Raw genomic sequence first — 19,776 nt, 5'->3', positions numbered from 1 at the left:
TCCCAATTTCCTCAAGAAACCAGAAACTCAGGCGCCTGGGTGGCTCATTGGTTAGCGTCTGCCTTTGGCTCGGGTCGTGATCTGGGGGTCCTGGGATCGAGCCCCACATTGGGCTCCTTGCTTGACAGGGAGCCTGCTTCTCTCACTCCCTGCTACTCTGCCTGCTTGTGCTCTGTGTCAAATAAATAAATAAAATTTATAAAAAGGAAAAGAAAAGGAAAAAAGGGGGCGCCTGGGTGGCTCAGCGGGTTAAGCCTCTGCCTTCGGCTCAGGTCATGATCCCAGGGTCCTGGAATCGAGCCCCAAGTCAGGCTCCCTGCTCAGCGGGGAGCCTGCTTCCCTCTCTCTCTGCCTACCTCTCTGCCTGCTTGTGATCTCTGTCAAATAAATAAATAAAATCTTTAAAAAGGAAAAAAGGAAGGGAGGAAGGGAGGGAGGAGAAGAGAAGAAAGGAAAGGGAAAAAAAAGAGAAGAGACTCTCTGAAGGCAAGGACTGGGACTGGGGTCTGGACAAGTGGGAAGGTCAGGGGCCGGGAAGCTGCAGGAGGCCTCCGCGCCCCACTCCCCAAGCCCCCTTCCTCTGCAGATGGTTCTGGGTCTTGCTAACGCGGAAGGCCATTCTCAGGCCCACAGCTGACCGGGGGTACCCGGCACGATGCAGAGACTCCCACGCGCACCGCTACAGGCCACCCAGCAGCCTCTAGGGCGACCCGAGTGCTCCCCGGTCAGGGTGGCCCTCGCCACACAGGGACCTCCAGTGGAGCCTCCATGGGTGGGCGATAAAGTCAGGGACCGAAGGAGTGGGAGTGCGGCCGACCGGAAGACTGCAGACGGAGAGAGTAAGCAGGAGGCAGGACGGAGGGGAGAAAGAAGTTTCTGGTAAAGCAGCCCCATGAGAAATGGGCCACATCGCAGAGGGGCCACACACGTGAGCAACCAACACACCCCGGCCAGAGCTGTCTTCCCCAGACAGTGTCTCAGTGACGGCGGCCAGGACAGCCCCAGAGCCCGGCGGGGCACAGACGCCGCTGCTCGCCCCGCACGGGAGCCCGGAAGCAGCACGCGAAGCTCGGCCCGGGGCTGGTTCTTGTTTATTGACCAGACACAGGGGCCCCGGTTCCTGCACATGGAGTCGGCATGAGAACGCAGGGCTCCCGGGTCGGGGCAGGGGCTCAGAACCATCCGCCGGGAGCTACCGAGGAGCGGGGACGCCACTCGGCTCCTCCACGGGGAAGAAGAAACACCAGCGGCTCTGCCTTCGGTCCCCAGGCCGGGCTGCAGGTGGCTGGGGCCGGAGTCGGCAGTGTCCTTCCAGATGGCTCGGAAGACAAGGAGAGCTCTGGTCCCTCTGGTGGTCTCCCAGCTGTGAGGGGAAGGCAAGGGCCCTGGGGGCTCAGCCAGCACAGCCCCCGAAAGACCTCGGGAGGAAGCACAGAGGCCGGAGACCATCGGGAGGGGTGAGGCCCCGCCGCTGCTGTGCCAAGGGCGCCACACCCCAGCTCTTCCTGCCCCCGGGGCCCCTCTGTAGGTGACAGGGGGCCACCGGCAGGGCTGAGTCCACAGAAAGAGTCAGTGCAGCTTGGGTGTCCCTGTGCGTCCCGGCGGCCCTCAGGGCAGGTAGAGCGCCACCAGCACGTAGATGACCCAGCTGGCGGACACGAACACCCCGAAGAGCAGGCTGAAGAGCACGAGCGAGCGGGCCTTGCGGGACGCCTCCTCCGCCTGCGCCAGGTCCCCCCTGCTCAGGGCCGCGCGGGTCTGCAACGAGACGGACGCGGGCGTGGACACGGAGCCCCGCGCTCCCCACGCCCGGCCCGCGGTACCGGCCCCGAGATGCCTGCGACCTGCCCGGGCCACCACGCGTGACGCGGCCACGGAGGCCGCGGCCACCCGCCCCTGGGCCCCTGCCACGGGCCCAGCCCCCGAGCCACAGCCTGGGCCACCCTCACACCGACCCCAGCCTGGGGCACCGTTGCCCCCGCTCTGCAGCGGAGGAAGCAAAGGCTCAGCCGGGGCCACGCGGCTAGTGGGGGAGGCAGAGCTCACGGGCAGCTGGGTGGTGGCCTCCAGAGTCCCCTCCAAGCAGTCCCGAGAGCCGCCCTCCCCCCACCCCCCCAGCTCCAGGACGAGGGGAGCCTGACCGGCCAGCTCTGCCTCACGCAGAAGCCCCCAGGGGCTCGCCTACTCGCTTTCCTGGGACCAACCCCAAGCCCGGTCAGGAACGTCAGGACGAAGGAAGGAAGTTATGCAGGGGGTGGACAGACGGACGGACGGAAGCTATGCAGGGGGTGGACAGACGGACGGAAGGAAGCTATGCAGGGGGTGGACAGACGGACGGAAGGAAGCTATGCAGGGGGTGGACAGACGGACGGAAGGAAGCTATGCAAGGGATGGACGGACAGACGGATGTACAGACGGACGGACAGATGGTGGTGGACAGACAGGGACAGCGGCTGAGCTCATAGATGATGGAGGAGTGAGTGGGTGACAGAGGGACGAGCGGAGACCAGGGAGGTAGCCAGCGGGCGGCTGGGCGGGGGGGCGGACGAGGAGACGGCAAGGGGGCGGCGGGCAGAACCGGGCGGACGGCGGCCTCCAGCCCGCGAAACACAAGCCCCGACTGAGGCAGGTCCCGGGCCTTCTCGGTCATTCACACCTTCGTTACAAACTGGTTTAGCCGCATTTTCTAGAGCGGCTCTCCAGGGCTGTGGCGCGGAGACGGGAGGGACGAGGACCCCCCAGTCCGGCCTCCCTCCTGCGATGCCCGGCGGCCGGGCCGGCGGCTGTGTGTCCCCCGCCCCGGGCCTGCCGGCAGCGGGCAGGGAGCGCGGCCCCAGCCTGCCCACCCCCGCCTACCTCGTGCGAGTACACGATGGCGATGAGCCCGGTGAGCAGGCAGCAGAAGAGCGTCACCAGCACCGACTCCATCATGTGGTCCTTGGGCAGCGGCCTGTGCTCGGCGGCGGCGGCGGCAGGGGCTGGCATGCCGGCCACGGGGCCGTTGTACTGCGGGGACGGAAGCCACGACCCCTCGGTGAGGTGACAGTCATCCGGGGACACCGCCCACCCCCCACTCCCACCCAGTGAAGCTGCAGGTCACGCAGGGGCCGGGCCGGGCCGGGGCCCCCCTCTGCCTTCTCGGTCCACAGCCCCGCCGGTCACCAGCCCCCAGGAGTCCCCGTCGCTTCTGCCCTCCGCAGCCTGCGCGGTCCAGGGGGTCCATCTCTGTCTCTCCCCGCCCTGACTGGGTTCCTGCCACGGGGTCCTCTAAGCTCTCCCCCACAGGCACCGTGGGGTCCCTCAGTGTTTCTAAAAGCCTAATTGAGTCACCCGCCACCCAAAGGCCCTGGGGCCTGCACTAGGGACCCCACCCTCCTACCCTGTCTCCTCACTAAGCTGAGCTGACCCCCATCATCCCCAGAACAGGTGGGGCCTGGCCACCCCCCAGGCCTGTGCCCAGAGAGCCCCTCCTTCTCCTCCCCCTGCCTGAAAGCTCTTCAGCCCTCAGAACTCAGCTCCAACGCCCCCACCTCTGGGAAGCCTTCCAGGCCCGCCCAGCGCCCACCCCCCCAGGCTGCGGAGTCCTTTGCAGTCCCGCATCCGCGGGGGGGGGGGGGTCGCTGACAGTGACTTTCCGTCTCTCCATCTCCCAAGCTCCCCCCTGGAGAGGGAGGCTGCGGTGAGTGGGGGGCGGCAAGGGGGTCTTCCTGGGAAGTAAGCGCATGTGTACAAGGGATCCCTGGGTGAGGGAGGGCTGCATGTGAAATAAGTGGGCCTGGTGCAGGGGTCCCAGGGTGGGGAGGCAGGCGGGGGGCCGGGCCCACTCACCACCGGGAAGGGTGCAAACAGCGGCGGCGCGGCGGGCGTGGGGTACGGGGGTGCGGCCGACGGCGGTGGGTACAGGGCCTGGGGCGAGGGCCCGGGCTGGAAGAGGACCGGCCCCTGTGGGAAGGGCGGGTACAGCAGGTGCACGGCCTTGGGGTCCGGTGGCGCGTAGGGCGGGGGCTCGCCCACAAAGCCGATGTTGGGCACCCCGCCGGCTGCCACCTTGGGCCCCTGCTGGGCCTCGCCCGCAGCCTCAGCCTGGGCAGGGGACACGGCCACGGCCTCAGCCTCGGACTGGGCATCGGCCGTGGGTTCCTCCACGGCCAGGGAGTTGCCCCCATCCACGGCCACCTCCTTGCTGGGCCCTCCGTCCTCATCCAGGAGCTGCGGGCGGCGCGGGAGCTGCGGGAGCGCAGGGCTCCGGGGGTCCTCAGAGGCTGCGGGGCCACCGCCCCCTTTTGCATCGGCTCCTGGAAAGAAACCCCAGGTGCTGTGAGCCCCAAGCGCCACGCCACCGAGCCAGGTGGGAGTCCTCCCGCCTTCCTGCTGCAAATCACAGCCCCTCCAGGGAGAAAGTTCCATTGGCGCTGCCCATCTCCCCCCCGCCCCGCCCGCATCCCACACTCAGGCCTGTCCCCGCAGCGGGCTGTGGAACAGTCTACCCGGAGCGCAAGTGTGGGACAAGAGGGCAAGGGGCTTGCTGGTGTCACTCGGCCAGCGCATCACCAGGCTGGGCTGGAACACAGGCCTTGCCCCTGCCGGCTGCTGCTGGGCACTGGTCCTGCGCCCGCGGCCCTGTTGCTGGCAGACTGGACCAGGCAAGGATCCGTCCAGGGCGGCCCCTGAGAGCTGCTCTGAGAAGAGCTGAGCCAAAGCGATCCCTGGCTTGAGAGCGAGGGAAGACAGCGGGCTGCCGGGGTAGCGGACCCGGGCCCATGGGCGGACCTCAAAGAGCCAGGAGGTCACTACAGGCCACATGCCGGCTGAGGCACAGAGGAAACAGAAGCCTGAACGGGGGTGGAGAAGGGGCCGAGAGCAGAGGAGCAGGTGGGGAAAAGCCCACGAGCAGCGGGGGGGGGGGCGGTGGCGAAAGCTCAGAGGCCCCCAGGCGCCCTCCAGCCCTGACCCTGGCCTTCGGCATCCGCGCTCTCAGCTCCCCGGGAAGCCCATACAGGGAAAGCTCACTAACAAGGAGGCAGGAGGCCAGATGGGAGAAGTGTCCCCCCAGCGTCAATTCCAGGAAAAACCATCACTTAGAGACCCCAGCAGAGGCACCAGCCCAGGAGGGAATCATGACTACAGACCCAACAGGGAAGGACGGACGCTGCTTCTCCAACGAGAAATCCGCCACCCCAGCAGCTCAGCCAGCGAGGAACCGCCCTCTCCCTGAAGTCCTGCTCCTCCAGGGGACTTCGGTCCAGGCAGCCCCTCCCAACGTCCTCTCCATAAAGCCACGCTCCCCTCCTTTCGTTGTTGGACTTGCCTGTGGTTTTGCCGCAGCTTGCATGTCCCAAATTGCAATTCTCTGCTCCTCCTGAATAAACCCGTTTGTGCTGGGAAAGTAACAGACTTTTCTTGCCCAGGGTGTCTCTCCGGAGATACCCAAGCGGGTTCTACAAGTCCTGAAGGGCACCCTGACCCGCTGAGTACCTCTGCGTATCAGTATCCCCGCAAGCGAGACCCGGGTGGGCGGCCCAGGGCCTGGCTTTGGACGTTTACTTGCCAAATGCTGGTACAGGTTATAAGAGGCAGAGAGAGAAGTGAACAGCTATAGCGGCAACCGCTCTGGAGCGGTGGGAGGAGCCTTGCTGAGACAGCCCCTCCCATCCCTGGCCTCCTTCTCCCCTCCCAGAGCCCCCCCAACACCACCCCCCACCGGAACTGGTCGGCAGAGTCCGAGGCCAGGGATCCTCAACAGAAGGGGTCCCCAAGAGCAAAGAGTGCTGAACCCCAGCAAACCCCCCAGCCTCCCACTCCCAACAGCCAGGGGGTCACTCCAACACCTGCGGGGTGGGGGGTGGCTATGCTCCACACTGTCACCTATGGCGACACCCTAGCCCTGTGCCCCTTGAATGTGGATGGGGCATGTGACACGCTTTGGCCAACAGAACACGGATGAAGGTGGCGCCTGGGGGGCTCAGACGGTAAAGTGTCCGACTCTGGATTTCGGCTCAGGTCATGATCTCAGCATCATGGGATCGAGCCACGCCCCGCATGGGGTTCCATGCTCAGCCCGGAGCCTGCTCGTCCCTCTCCTCTGCTCCTCCCCCCACTCGCTCAAACTCACACTCGCTCTCTCTCAAGTAAGTAGATAAAATATTTTTTAAAACAACTTCCAAGCAGAGGCTTCAAAAACCTCTCCCCCCAGGTTACCAAGGGCCGGAGAGCAAGGGCGAGGCGTGTAATGGAGGCGGATCTCGGGCGGGAGGATGGACGCATTCAGAGAACGGCCGGACGGCGGCCGCGGCCACACGGCAGTGTGAACGTGCTCGGTGCCCCTGAACTGTGCACGGAACAGGGGTGAAGACGGGGCGCCCAGGGGGCTCGGCCGGTGAAGCGGTTGCCCTCAGCTCGGGTCAGGATCCCGGGGTCCTGGGATCGAGCCCCGTGTGGGGCTCCCTGCTCGGTGGGGAGCCTGGCTCTCCCTCTGCCCCTCCCCCGGCTCATGCTCTCTTGCTCGCGCGCGCTCTCTGACAAATAAATAAAATATAAAAGGAAACTAACTGAAAACACTGAAAAGTGACCCAAAGTAGACAGACGGTGGAGTTGAAACAGAAAAGCGACCGTCAAAGGTGTGGGTTCCCACAGACTTCCTCTCATTTCCCTCCAGCTCCGGGGGCCACCCCGAGCGACATGATGGGGCAGGACAGGGGACTGAAGCCGCTCCAGAAACCCCGTCACGTCCGGACCGGAGGAAGCCAGAAAGGGCCCCGCAGAGTGGGAAGAGCGAGGAAATTCTTGGGTTGGGGGAGCCCATCGAGGGGGCGTGAGCGCAAATAACCCCGTAGCTGGGCCCCAGCATTCGGAGGCTCCTCACCCCCCTCCTGTCCCGGGAACGTGGGTCCCCACTCGCTTCCCCAACCCCGCGGCCCCACGGACCGCCCCCAGGTCACAGCCCACAGCCCCAGTGCTGAGACCACCCGGACAGTATCTGTGACTGAGCCCAGTTAACACCGCTCTACAGACTCGTAAGATTTGGCGGGGGTGACCCGCCAACCCTGTGGCCCCCATGAGGAGCCTTTTCTGTGTGTCCCCTTTGCTCACGAACCCCACCACCTGCCCATCGGGGCCCCCTCCCTGCAGTCTCTCCCGCCTTCCAGAGCAAGGGGGCGGCTTCGGATCACACCGGAGAAGCCGCCGAGGAGCAGACAGACCAACGCCTGGAAAGGGAGGGGCAGCAGAGGGGGCGCCCCTGCTTGTGTATGTGAACTGGGGCGACCAGTGGGTCTCAGTTTCCCCAAGACTTTCCCAGACTCACTACCAAAAATCGCACATCCTGTGAAAACCCTTAGTCTCAAACAAACCAGGATGATTAGTCACCCGAGACCGGATCCACACGGGTCGTGGGACTTAGCCCTGAGCTGCATTTGTAGGGCACAGACCCAGACCGGCATAAAGGACCACCAAATGACCACCAAACCAGGTCAGAAGTATACACCTATCAATTAATTAAATGTCAATGTCCCCTACAAAGCCTGGGGGGCTCAGCAGGGAGTCCACATCTCCCTCTGACCCACACCTCCCATGTGCTCTCGCACACTCTCTCGCTCTCTATCAATTAAAAAAAAAAAGTTTAAAAAAAAAAATAACTGCTGGGTCGGGGAGCCTGCCTCTCCCTCTGCCCCTCCTCTTGCTGGTTCTCTCTCACTCTCAAATAAATAAATAAAAATCTTAAAAAAGTAATTAAATGTCAATGGCATAAATTCTCCAGTCAAAAGACACTGAGTGTCTGGGAAAAAAAAAGAAAAAAAAAAGACCCACTTGTATGCTGCCCACAAGAGACTCACCTCAGATGGAAGGACACACACACCTTAATTGAAGGGGTGGAGAAAGGTATTCCGTGCAAATGCAAACCAAAAAAAAGCTAGCGTAGCTGTGTTTCTATCAAAGTAAACTTTAAAACAAAGACTGTGGGGTGCTTGGGTGGCTCAGTCGGTTAAGCGTCCGACTCTGTTTTGGCTCAGGTCTCAATCTCAGGGTCATGAGACTGAGCCCGCGCACTCGGCATGGAGTCTGCTGAAGATTCTCTCCCTCTCCCTCTGCCTCTCCTCTACCCATGCATGCATGTGCCCACTAGCTCTTGCTCTCTCTATATAACTAACTAAATGAATAAGTTGAACAAACAAAAACTGTAATAAGAGATAAGGGTATTACGTAAGGATACAGAGGTCCAACAGGAGGATACAGCAATTATACCGTGTTTGCCGCCAGCACAGCAGTACCCAGTATACAAGCAAATATTAACAGACCAAAAGGAAGAAACAGACAGCAACATTGTAATATCATGAACTTCAGTGCCCACATACATCAATGGACAGATCGTCCAGACAGGAAAATCAGTAAGGAAACACCAGCCTTAAACATGCCAGACCAGATAGACCTAGAACTACACAGGACATCTCACCCAAGCCCTAGGTAATACACACTGTTCCAGAGCACAAGAACATCACGAGTACAGAACACACGTTAGGCCACAAGCAAGACTGAAACCTTCCCAAAGATCTTCTCAAGCCACAGTGGCAAAAACAAAACAAAAGAAAAACCTAGAAAGCAGGGGGGCCTGGGTGGCTCCGTTGTTAAGCATCTGTCCTTGGCTCAGGTCATGATGCCAGGGTCCTGGGATCGAGCTCCACATCGGGCTCCCTGCTCAGCGGGAAGCCTGCTTCTCCCTTTCCCACTCCCCCCCTCCCCTGGCTTGTGTTCCCTCTCTCGCTGTCTCTCTCCCTCTGTCAAACAAATAAAATCTTAAAACAAAACAAAACAAAAAAAACCTAAAAAGCAATTACAGGAAGAAAACTGGAAAAATCACAGGTATGCGGAGAATCAACACGTTGCTGCTGACCAGCCACAGAGTCAAAGATGGAATCAAAAGGCAAATTAAAAAGCAAAACACCTCATGACAAATGAATATGGAAATACAACATCCCAAACGTACGGGACGCAGCCAAAGCAGCTCTAGGAGGGAAGTTCATAGTAATCCATGCTTGACCGAAGAACAAGAAAAAGTCTCAAATCAACAACCTGACTTTACACCTCAAGAAGTCAAGGGGAAATGCTGCCCAAAGTTAGGAGAAGGAAGGATATAACAAAGTTGAGAGCACAAATAGAGACTAAATACAGAAAAGAAATCAATGAAACTAAGCGCTAGTTCTCTGAAAAGATATAATTGACAAACCTACAGATTTGTCACAAAGGGAAAAAGAAACAAAAACACAAGATGTTTCAACAGAGACCACAGAAATACAAAGAATCGTAAAGAGACTATGAACAATTATGTAACAATGACCAGGCAACCCAGAAGAGATCAACAAAGTCCTAGAAACATACAAGACAGAATTGTGAAAATACAACAAAACCGAACAGACCAGTGAGTGGAGGAGACGGAGTCCGTCCATCAAGCGTCTCCCAACAAACTGAAGTTCAGAAGCATGTGGCCTCACTGATGAATTCTACCGAACAGCCGTCCTCCTCCAACACGTCCACAAATGAAGCAGCGGGGACACGTCCACACTCCGTTGACGAGGCCAGCGTCCCCCTGAGAGCAAAACCAGACGAGGATGCCACAGAAGAGAAAAATCACGGGCCGGGGCACCTGGGTGGCTCAGTCAGTTACGTGTCTGTCTTCAGCTCAGGTCATGATCCCAGAGTCAGGGGATTGAGCCCCGCATTGGTCTCCCAGGGAGCCTGTTTCCTCTGCCTGCCGCTCCCCCGCTCCTGCACACACACGCTCTTGCTCTGTCAAATAAATTAAATCTTAAAAAAAAGATTTTATTTATTTATTTGTCAGAGAGAGAGAGTGCGAGTGCACAGGCACCCAGAGTGGCAGGAAAAGGCAGACGGAGAAGCAGGCCCCCTGCTGAGCAAGGGTCCTGATGCGGGACTCGATCCCAGGATGCCGGGATCATGACCTGAACTGAAGGCAAATGCCCTACTCACTGAGCCACCCAGGTGCCCCTAAGCACACTTTTTTTTTTTTTAAGATTTTATTTAATTTGACAGAGAGAAATCACAAGTAGGCAGAGAGGCAGGCAGAGAGAGAAGGGGAAGCAGGCTCCCCACTGAGCAGAGAGCCCGATGTGGGGCTCAATCCCAGGACCCTGAGATCATGACCTGAGGTGAAGGCAGAGGCTTTAACCCACTGAGCCACCCGAGTGTCCCCCCCAAGCACATTTTAAACAAAAAGATACAGAAAGATTGAAAGTATATGGGTGGGAAAGATACGCCACAGAAATAGAAAGCAAAAAAGGTTAAAGTGGATTTCAATATCAGATAAAATAGTCTTCAAGACAGAGCATGATCAGTAATAAAGAAGAACCCTTCATAATGATAAAAGGGACAAATCACCAGGAAGGCATAACAGTTATAAATGTACGTGTGCCTAATCACAGAGCTTCAATATTCAATATACATGAAACGAAAATTCACAGAAATAAACACACAAAATATACCACAGTAATGAAAGACTCTAATACTCTTTCTATAGCAATTGATACAATAACTAGACAAGCCATCAGTTAGGACATAATTGATCTGAGCAATGTTATAAACCATCTTGACCCAACTGATGTTTACAGAATTCTACGTCCAACAACTCTTCTCAAGCACACAAGGTACAGTCACCAAGGACCACATGCCAGGCCACAGAACAAGTCTCAGAGTTACAGGGATTAAAATAATCCAGACTGTCCTCTCTGACCAACCACAACAGAAGTAAGTTAGAAACCAAGAACAACGATCTCTGTAGAATCAAATACCTGAAAATTAAACGACACACTTCTAAAGAATTTATGATCAAAAAGAAAATCATCCAGTAAATCAGAAAACATCTTGAACTGAATGACAATGAAAAAACAACACATCGAAATGTGGGAGATGCAGCTAAAGCCGTTTATAGAGGGAAACACAGAGCTTTAAATGATTACATTAGAAAAGAAGGAAAGGCCGCCTGGGTGGCTCAGTGGGCTAAAGCGTCTGCCTTCGGCTCGGGTCATGGTCTCAGGGTCCTGGGATCGAGCCACCGCATCAGGCTCTCTACTCTGCAGAAAGCCTGCTTCCTCCTCTCTCTCTGTCTGCCTCTCTGCCTACTTGTGATCTCTGTCTGTCAAATAAATAAATAAAATCTTAAAAAAAAAAAAAAAGAAAGAAAAGAAGGAAGATCTCAAATCAAGGACATAAGAGTCCACCCGGGGATCTTGCTAGAAAAGGAAGAGCAAAGTAAACACAATGTAGATAAAAGGATGAAAATAATAAAGAACAAAAATCAATAAAATAGGGGCACCTGGCTGGCTCAGTCTGAGGAATGTGTGACTCCTGATCTCGGGGTCATGAGTTCGAGCCTCATGCTGGGTAGAGAGATTACTTAAAAAAATAAAGTATTTTTACAAAAATTAATGAAATAGAAAACAGACAATAGAAAAATTAACGAAGTCAGGGCGTCTGGGTTCAGTTGAGTAAGCATCTGCCTTCATCTTCCATCATGATCCCAGGACCCTCGGAGCGAGCCCCACATCAGGCTCCTGCTTCTCCCTCTCCCTGCCGGTGCCCCTGCTCCTACGCATGGGCTCTCATAGTCTGTCAAATGAGTAAAATCTTTTTAAAAAATAAAAGAGGGGCGCCTGGGTGGCTCAGTCCTTAAGCCTCTGCCTTCGGCTCAGGTCATGATCCCAGGGTCCTGGGATTGGGCTCCCTGCTCGGCGGGAAGCCTGCTTCTCCCTCCGCCGCTCCCACTCCCCCTGCTTGTGTTCCGTCTCTCACTGTGTCACTCTGTCAAATAAATCAATAAAATCTTTTAAAAATAAATAAATATGTAAAATCTTAAAAAAAAAATGAAATCGTGCCATGATCAATGACATGGGTAGAGCCCAGAGAACATAATGCTAAACGAAACATGTCAGAGAAAAACAAATACCCTACGATTTCACGGAAACGTGGAATTTGAGAAACAAAAGAAATGAACAAAGGGGAAAAAGAGGAAGACAAACCAAACAACAGAGTTAACTATAGAGAACAAACAGATGGTTAGCGGCGGTGGGGAGGGGGTATGGGTGAAACGGGGGATGGGGATTAAGAGGACACTTACCCCGATGAGCACTAGTTATGAAATTGTTGAATCACTATATTGTGCACCTGAGATTAATAACACTGTGTATTAGGAACACTAGGATTTGTTTTTGAAGAGCCAATATTTAAAAAAGAAAACCATCACTAAGAACATACACAGGCAAGTCACAGAACGGGAGGAAACTATTCATAACACACGTATCAGGCAAAGCAGTTGTAGCAACTGCATAAAAAACTCACAATTCAGTAGGTCAAACATCGCAGGAGAAAACGGATGACAGGTGTGTGAACACTTCACCAAAGAGGATATCGAAATCATCAGTAGGCACATAAAAGATGCTCGGCGTCGGTAGGCCCCAGAAATGCCATCAAAATTAGAAATGCCAACTAAAACCAGGCGGTATCACTACACCCCCCCTTAGAACGGCTGGAATTAACCACCGACAACCCTGACCCAGGTGAGCTTTGGTGCGTGTGAAACACCCCAGCTCTGGGGAAAGGAAGACTGTGCAACCACCTCGGGCAGCATTCGAAGTTCAGCATACGCCGACCATAGGGTCCAACTACTTAACTCACAGGTATCTACCCAAGAGAAATAAAATAAAGGACCACACACAGACTTGTTCACAAATATTTGTAGAAGGGGCACCTGGGTGGCTCAGTCGATTATGCGGCTGTCGTCGGCTCAGGTCATGATCCTGGGGTCCTGGGATCAAGCCCTACATGGGGCTCCCTGCTCATCGGGGAGCCTGCTTCTCCCTCTGCCTCTCTCCCCTGCTTGTGCACATCCTCTCTCTCAAATAAATAAAATCTTAAAGAATAAATAAACGTAAATGCTCATGATGATTTAAAAAAACAAAAGAACAAATATTTGCAGCAGCTTGAGAAACACGACATGCTTGTTGTGTGAAGCTGCTCATTTGGGGCTCGTTTCTTACACGGCAGAAGCCGACGGATAACTGAGAGAGGAGGTTTCCTCTGCCAGCCGGAACCGGGGCATGGGAAGGGGCCGTAAGGAGCACAGGAGAGCTGGAAGGAAGCAGGGGGGATAGAGGGAGAAGGGACAGTGGCCTGAGCAGAAGGGAGGGATGTGGACAAGCAGCCTCCTTAGATGCTCTTGAGAATTCCAGGGCCCCAACCTCACTGCCCCCCACCCCCACCACCAAGGGCTGGGGCTCTTGAACAACCAAGTCCACAACAACAGAGACAACACATGGGAACGGAGTTAAGTCCCGTCTGCTGTCTACACAGGAGGCTTCCTCTCAGCCCAGAGCCACCACCCTGCCACAGGGAGCCCCCAAAACGCCTTCTGCATAGGTGACCCACCGAGGCGCCCAGCCAGCCAGCCACTCAATCCTGCACGCCCGTGATGGGCACGCACTGTTGACTGGTGCTGGGGGCTCAGAAACACAATTCTGCACACGAACCCTACGAAAAGAACACGATTTCAGCAGGTTCAAGCACGGGGGGGGGGGGGGCGGGGGTCGCTGCCGAGCAGATGGAGCTTTGCAGGTAAGACGCTAATGGCAATGCCACGAACAGCAGCCACCGTGACCGAGCATCTATGAGATGGCGGGCCCTGCGCCCCCGAGAGTCCACCCGCATGACCGCGGACGGGGTCCAGCACACGCGAGGGACCTGGCTGCGCCACCAGAGGCCCCTGACACGCCCCCCACCCCTCAGCTGCCTCTGTGCCACGAGAAGAGTAACAATCACTCCGAAACAAGACCCGCGAAGCTCTGGCCAGCGCTCTCCTAGGCATCTCAGGTCACGGCCAGGTGCACCTGCCCCATTCCGCAGGTGCGCGAAGCGAGGCCGCCGGCCGTCCCCGGGCCCGCCAGGTGCAGGTGCGCTCGGGAGGCCGGTCCCCCGCAGAGGCCCGCCCGGCAGCGCCCCAGTTATCGTAACAAAAACCGCAGCTTCCCGGGGCCCCGCCGGGGCAAATACCTGGCCCGATGGCGCGGAGATACGGTCGCTGAGTAAATAAATTTGCTGGCGGCCTCGGGTTCTCGGGTTCTCCACACCCCAGCCTCCCCCGCGGACATTCCAGCCGAGAGCGGGGCGGGAGGCGGGCGGCGCGGGGCGCACCCCCCACCCGGAGCTCCGCGCCCGCCGCCGTCGCCCCCCCCCACCGCGCCCCTCTCCGCCAGCCTGGGGCTCCCGAGGGCAGGGCCCGGGCCCGCGCTGGGGTCTGGGGGGCCGTCGGAGCTGCCGGAACGAGCCTCTCTCGGCCCCACCCCTGCTGCCCATCTCTCTGCTCCGTCTCCGCACCCCGTTCCGTCCCGCCGCGCCTCCCTCCCCGGCCGGGTCCCCCTGCCCTAACTCTAAGGACTTCAGGGTGGCCGGAGGGGCGGGCAGAGTCCCCAGGGGAAGGACGGGGCGTGGGGGAGAAGAGGGGGAAATGCCCCCCAAACGGCCCGGCGCGGGGCACCTGTTGCCGGCCCTCCCCCACCCCTCCCGCAGGGGCGCCCCGGGAGCCGGAGGGAGGCACCGCCTAAGTTGCCCGAACTTTCCCCAGCATCCTCCTGGCGCCCCGGCTTCCGGAGGAGGGTCCCAGGGCCAGGTTGGGGCCCCCGCGGGAGCGGCCGGGTGCGCCCCCCGCCGCGGCGCCGGGACCCCCCGGGAGCCCTCACCTGCGTCCATGGCGCACGCCGCCCGCTGCCCGCGCCCCGCCTCCCGCCGCCGTCCGGCCGGGCTCGCCTGGCGCCGCGGGCTCGGGTTTCCCGGCGGCGGCTGCGCGGCCGGTTAATGATTGACGCCGGGACGGCCCGCGGCTGCGCCGGCAGGTGGCCCCGCGCGCGCGGAGACGGGGCGGGGAGGGGCCGGGGTCCTCGCGGGCGCCCCGCCCCCGCCCCGAGCGCCGGAGGCCCGGGGGAGGGGGGGGTTGGAGGGGTCGCGGCCGCCGGACCGGCCTTGCCCCCTCCCGCAGCAGGAGGGCCCAGAAATGAAGAGTTTCACGTGCAGTCGGAGTTTGGGGAGGACGCGTGCGCTGGGGAGCTCGGAGCGGGTCGCGCGCAAACACCTGGGAAGGCTAGAGCGGCTCACCGAGCGGCCAGACGTCTTAAATGTCTAGCCGAGCTCCCCAGAGCCGAAGGGGGGTCCCCGGGGACCCGAGGGGAAGCGCCTGGTAGGCCCGGAGGCGAGCACAGCCCTGGGGGTGGTGAGCCGTGGCGCGCCGCGGCCCCGGCGGGCGGGGCTTGAGTCCTGCACCCAGATGTGGACCGGAGCGAAGCCGTGCGGGTGCGGCGACCAGGGGGCTTCGCTGGAGAGGATTTCAAGACACTGAAGGGGCCTCCAGGTTGTCCTGCTTTCCGGCAGCGCCCGCAGTGGTTCTAAACTAGGTCAGGGACAAAACGCTCCCCTGAAAGAGGTAGTTCGTTGGCCCGAGTCCCGCACAATGGCTGTGGCTTCTGAGCGGACAGGTGTTCATCGTCCCGGCGGGAGACAGAAGAATCCTCTCCTGGGAGGACGACCAGCCCGAGAGAAAACGTACAGAAACACCAGGGTGGGGACGCCTGGGGGGCTCAGTCCTGAAGCGTCTGCCTTCGGCTCAGGTCATGATCCCAGCGTCCTGGGATCGAGCCCCGCATCGGGCCCCTGCTCAGCGGGGAGCCTGCTTGTCCCTCTCTCGCTGAGTGTCTCCCTCTCTGTCAAACAAATAAATAAAATCTTGAAAGAAGAGAAGGAAGGAAATACCAGGGTTTCGTGCATGAAAATACTCAGCCTAGGAAACGTCCCCCACAGGCTCAGAATTTCCAACCATCTGGTGCATAGCCCCAGCTCTTAGACTTCATCAGAGAGGTGAGGGCCCCCCGGGGGGATCTGAAGACAGCAGGTAGGGTCACAGAGGCTCAACTTCAACACGGGAAGAAACTGGGGTACACGGCGCAGAGAGAAGAAAACTTAGAACCTCTCTTGAGGACCCTCGGAGATTCGGGAGGACCTCCACGAAACAAGAACAGGACGCTCTAAAAAAGGAATTATTCACTAAACAAAGCAGAAACACCCCTGAGAACTCAAAAGAAATAAACTGACATCAGAAATAAACTGAGGGAACTGATTCAGGGAGAAAAACTAAGACATCGGACTGAAACACGGCTCTACACAAAGAAGTATGGCAATGGAAAATTCAGTACAGTAAAAAATGACTTTAGTCTTAATTGTGCAAAAAGGTAACTAAGGAAAAAAAAAAACAAAAACAAAAAAAAAACCTATGTATTAAACGTTTCTAGTACATTTTTTTAAGTGAGCTCTATCCCCAGGGTGGGTCTTGAACTCAAGGTCCTGAGATCAAGAGTCACATGTGCTACTGACCGAGTCAGCCAGGTGCCCCTGCTTTTAGCACATTTAAAAGTCAATTGTATGGATGCCTGGGTGGTGCAGTTGATTAGGCATTGGGACTCTTTTTTTTTTTTTTTTTAAGATTTTATTTATTTATTTATTTGACAGATAGAGATCATGAGTAGGCAGAGAGAGAGAGAGAGAGAGAGAGAGGGAGAAGCAGGCTCCCCGCTGAGCAGAGAGCCTGACGTGGGGCTCGATCCCAGGACCCTGGGATCATAACCTGAGCCGAAGGCAGAGGCTTTGAACCCACTGAGCCACCCGGGTGCCCCTAAGCATCCAGCTCTTGATCTCAGCTTTGGTCTTGATCTCAGGGTTGTGAGTTCAAACTCATGCTGGGCACGGCACCTACTTGAAAAAAAAATAATAGAGTAAACTGTACAACAGTGATAGTTACTGCACAGAAGATGGGAAGGAAGATAGGAGTCTATGTATGGAAAAAAGCAGATCTTATGCTGCATTTAAAGACTGGTGCATAGGGGCACCTGGGTGGCTCAGTGGGTTAAAGCCTCTGTCTTCAGCTCAGGTCATGATCCCAGGGTCCTGGGATCGAGCCCCACGTCAGGCTCTCTGCTCCGCAGGGAGCCTGCTTCTCCCTCTCTCTCTGCCTGCCTCTCTGCCTACTTGTGATCTCTCTGCCTGTCAAATAAATAAATAAATATTAAAAACAAAACACTGTGAATATAAAAAAACAGTTCTTCCTATACCTTGCGCCCAAATCTTGGTTTCTAAATACGAGTCTCCAAAAAAAGATACCAGGAACTTGGGGAAGTGCCAGATTCCAGGGCAGAGGCACGGAAAATGTAAGGTTAGCCTAGAAAATGCTGTAGTAATAGAAGACGATGAAGTGCTTTAAAAAAAAAAAAAAAAAAAAACAGACACAGGAGCAAACATAAAATCGGTCCCTATGGCCAATCCCATCATAATATAACCCAAGAATAAAATAAATATCCATAAGCCCATATTGATATAAATAACTGAATAAATAAATACATGAGAGAGAAGAGATCAGTCTCTTTTCACAGCAGAATCCCAAAAAATAGCAGAAGGGATGAAGGAAATAGAAAAATCACCATTAGAACCTCAGGGTAATCGTTGCCACAGGCAAGACCCACCAACAGATGCTAAGCCTGGCAGGCGAAAGTTGTCAAAGCAGAAACAATACGTGGGTCTTCTCGAAATACCTCCCGCAGAATACTTTCCAAGTACAAAGGGAAGGTCAGTTTACAGCGGGAACCCTAGCAGACGTCCCCGTGGCCAGGGGATCAAGATGAGCATCAGTACCGACACCTGAGGACGTCCCGTGCCCCGGTGTGATGCTCGCTCACCTGTGGTTCCCCTCCCAAGGATGCGTAAATCCCATCACCCCCAGAAAAAACCCTCAGGGGCGCCTGGCTGGCTCAGCTGGTGGAGTGTGTGACTCTGGATCTCGGGTTGTGGGTTCGAGACCCATGTCGGGTATAGAGGTTGCTTTTAAAAGTTTTAAGAAAAAAACCTTAGACAAATCCCTCAGAGGAGCATTCTAGAAAATATTTTTCTGTCTTCACACAACGAGCATTTCCATTTGGTTCTTCTTCTTTTTTTTTTTTTTTTTGGAAAATTTTATCTTTAAGTCATCTCTACACCCCATGTGGCGCTCGAACTCACAACCCTGAGAGCAAGAGTCACATGTCCTACCGCCTGAGCCAGACAGGTGCTCCCCTTTCCCATCTGGTTCTTTCAAACTCTACAGTTTTTTCCTGTATCTTTTCTGCTGTTACCCACATTATTCCGTGCACTTGCTTTTCAAATGGTTCTTAACCTTTTCATCTGAAAGGAGTTTCAGGCCCAGAGAAAGGCTGCCAGGGAGGCACGACGCCGGCTCCTGGCGTCCGCTCCCGGCGGGGAGTCCCGCTCAGGCCTGCCTGCTGCATTTAGTCGTCCTGCCCTTCACTTTCGCAGAGCTCTTCTTAAACTCTTTCCAAATCGGGGTGTTGTCACGAGTTCCTCGGACGTGACTGGGCCCCTGCGCCACATCGGTTGCCCGTTCCACACGCGGCAGATTTCCTCGGGGCCTTCGTCGACTTGTGAGTTCACCTTCAGCGGGATCCACCCTCCCTGCGCCTGCCCTGGCATGGGCCCTGGGAGGCAAGACAGTTTCGCATCTGTCTCTACGGACCCTTACGGAAGTCACCGGCTGCGGGCCGCGGTGTGTTAGCTTCTCTGGCTGGGGCTGGGGCTTCTGCGCCGTGTCGGTGGCTCACGGGCGATGCCCGCCCAGGGTTCCTCTTGGGCTGGCTCCACCCGGAGCCACTGGTATCCTCGATGGCTCGGGCTCACCAGCGGGCAGTCCGTTTCAGGTTCCCGCCGTCTGCAAAGCCATCGGCTTTGGTTCCCGCCCCCAAGGCTGCTCCTGGCCCCTTCATGGGCAGCTTGGCTTCCTCGGTCAAGGACCTAGGTATTGTATTTCCCTTTCTTGTCTTGGAACAGAGAGATTATGCACTTCTTGGTGTTGGGGGGCGGTGCATGAGTGTGAACATGGGTGTGTTGACTTCCCATTAGCTTAGCTATCTTGACTGGAAGCCTTGGGCCAGCCACGTGATCTCTCTGCTCCTCGATTTCCCCATCAGGAAAATGGGATAATAAGCCTAGGGTCGTTGTGAGGCTTCGCTGTTAGTTAAGATACGGAACAAAACCTTGTTTATCGTCCCACTGTCTTGCTGTAGCCGTATCGGACCAGAGAGCCAACACAGGAATATGAAACCACTGCTTTCCCTGGGTGAGGGGTGATGGGCCATTTTAGTTTTACTTGAGTGTGTATGCACACTCTGCAATGAGCGTGGCTTGACTGTGATTAGGAAAATGGCAGTGAACACTACTGACACCGGGGGCTCCTGGGTAGCTCAGCCAGTTAAGCAGCTGCTCTTGATTTTGGCTCAGGTCATGATCTCAGGGTCCTGGGACGGAGCTCTGCGCTCAACGGGGAGTCCGCTTCAGGGTTCTCCCTCTCCCTCAGCTCATGCGCGCGCTCTCTCTCTCTCCAATAAACAAATCTTTAAAAAACAAAACAAGGTGGCTCAGTGGGTTAAAGCCTCTGCCTTTGGCTCGGGTCATGATCCCAGGGTCCTGGGATCGAGCCCTGCATCAGGGTCTCTGCTCACCGGGGAGCCTGCTTCCCCCGGCCCCAGCCCCGCCTGCCTCTCTGCCTATTTGTGATCTCTCTCTGTCAAATAAATAAAATCTTTAAAAAAAAAAAGTCATTAAAAAAGAACAAAGAACAAAAAACCAAAAACAAAACATTGACACTTGGTCAGCTCTTCAAGTGGCCAGCCTGTATTCCATAAAAGCTTA

General features: G+C 56.6%; 1 protein-coding gene across 1 annotated transcript; it reads right to left on the bottom strand.

Moving 5' to 3' along the window:
• Nucleotides 1-1,073: 1,073 nt before the first annotated feature.
• Nucleotides 1,074-14,818, bottom strand: PRRT1B (proline rich transmembrane protein 1B). The gene is made up of 4 exons (XM_080819909.1): nt 14,739-14,818; nt 3,829-4,295; nt 2,857-3,006; nt 1,074-1,758 (listed from the first exon to the last, which is right to left on the bottom strand). The coding sequence occupies exons 1-4, from the start codon at nt 14,746-14,748 to the stop codon at nt 1,609-1,611; spliced, it is 777 nt and encodes a 258-aa protein (XP_080676035.1). The 5' UTR covers nt 14,749-14,818; the 3' UTR covers nt 1,074-1,608.
• Nucleotides 14,819-19,776: the final 4,958 nt, after the last annotated feature.

Source organism: Martes martes (genome assembly GCF_963455335.1).
Source record: "Martes martes genome assembly, chromosome: 12".
NCBI classification, from domain to species: Eukaryota; Metazoa; Chordata; class Mammalia; order Carnivora; family Mustelidae; genus Martes; species Martes martes.
This window is presented reverse-complemented; position numbering and strand designations above follow the sequence as displayed.

Bases quoted from the DNA above. Each gene is read 5' to 3' on its own strand.
- PRRT1B (XM_080819909.1), bottom strand. The intron at 3,007-3,828 runs GTGAGTGGGCCC...CCGTCCCCGCAG, and splicing joins TGTTTGCACCCTTCCCGGTG to TACAACGGCCCCGTGGCCGG. The intron at 1,759-2,856 runs GTAGGCGGGGGT...GTCTCGTTGCAG, and splicing joins CCATCGTGTACTCGCACGAG to ACCCGCGCGGCCCTGAGCAG.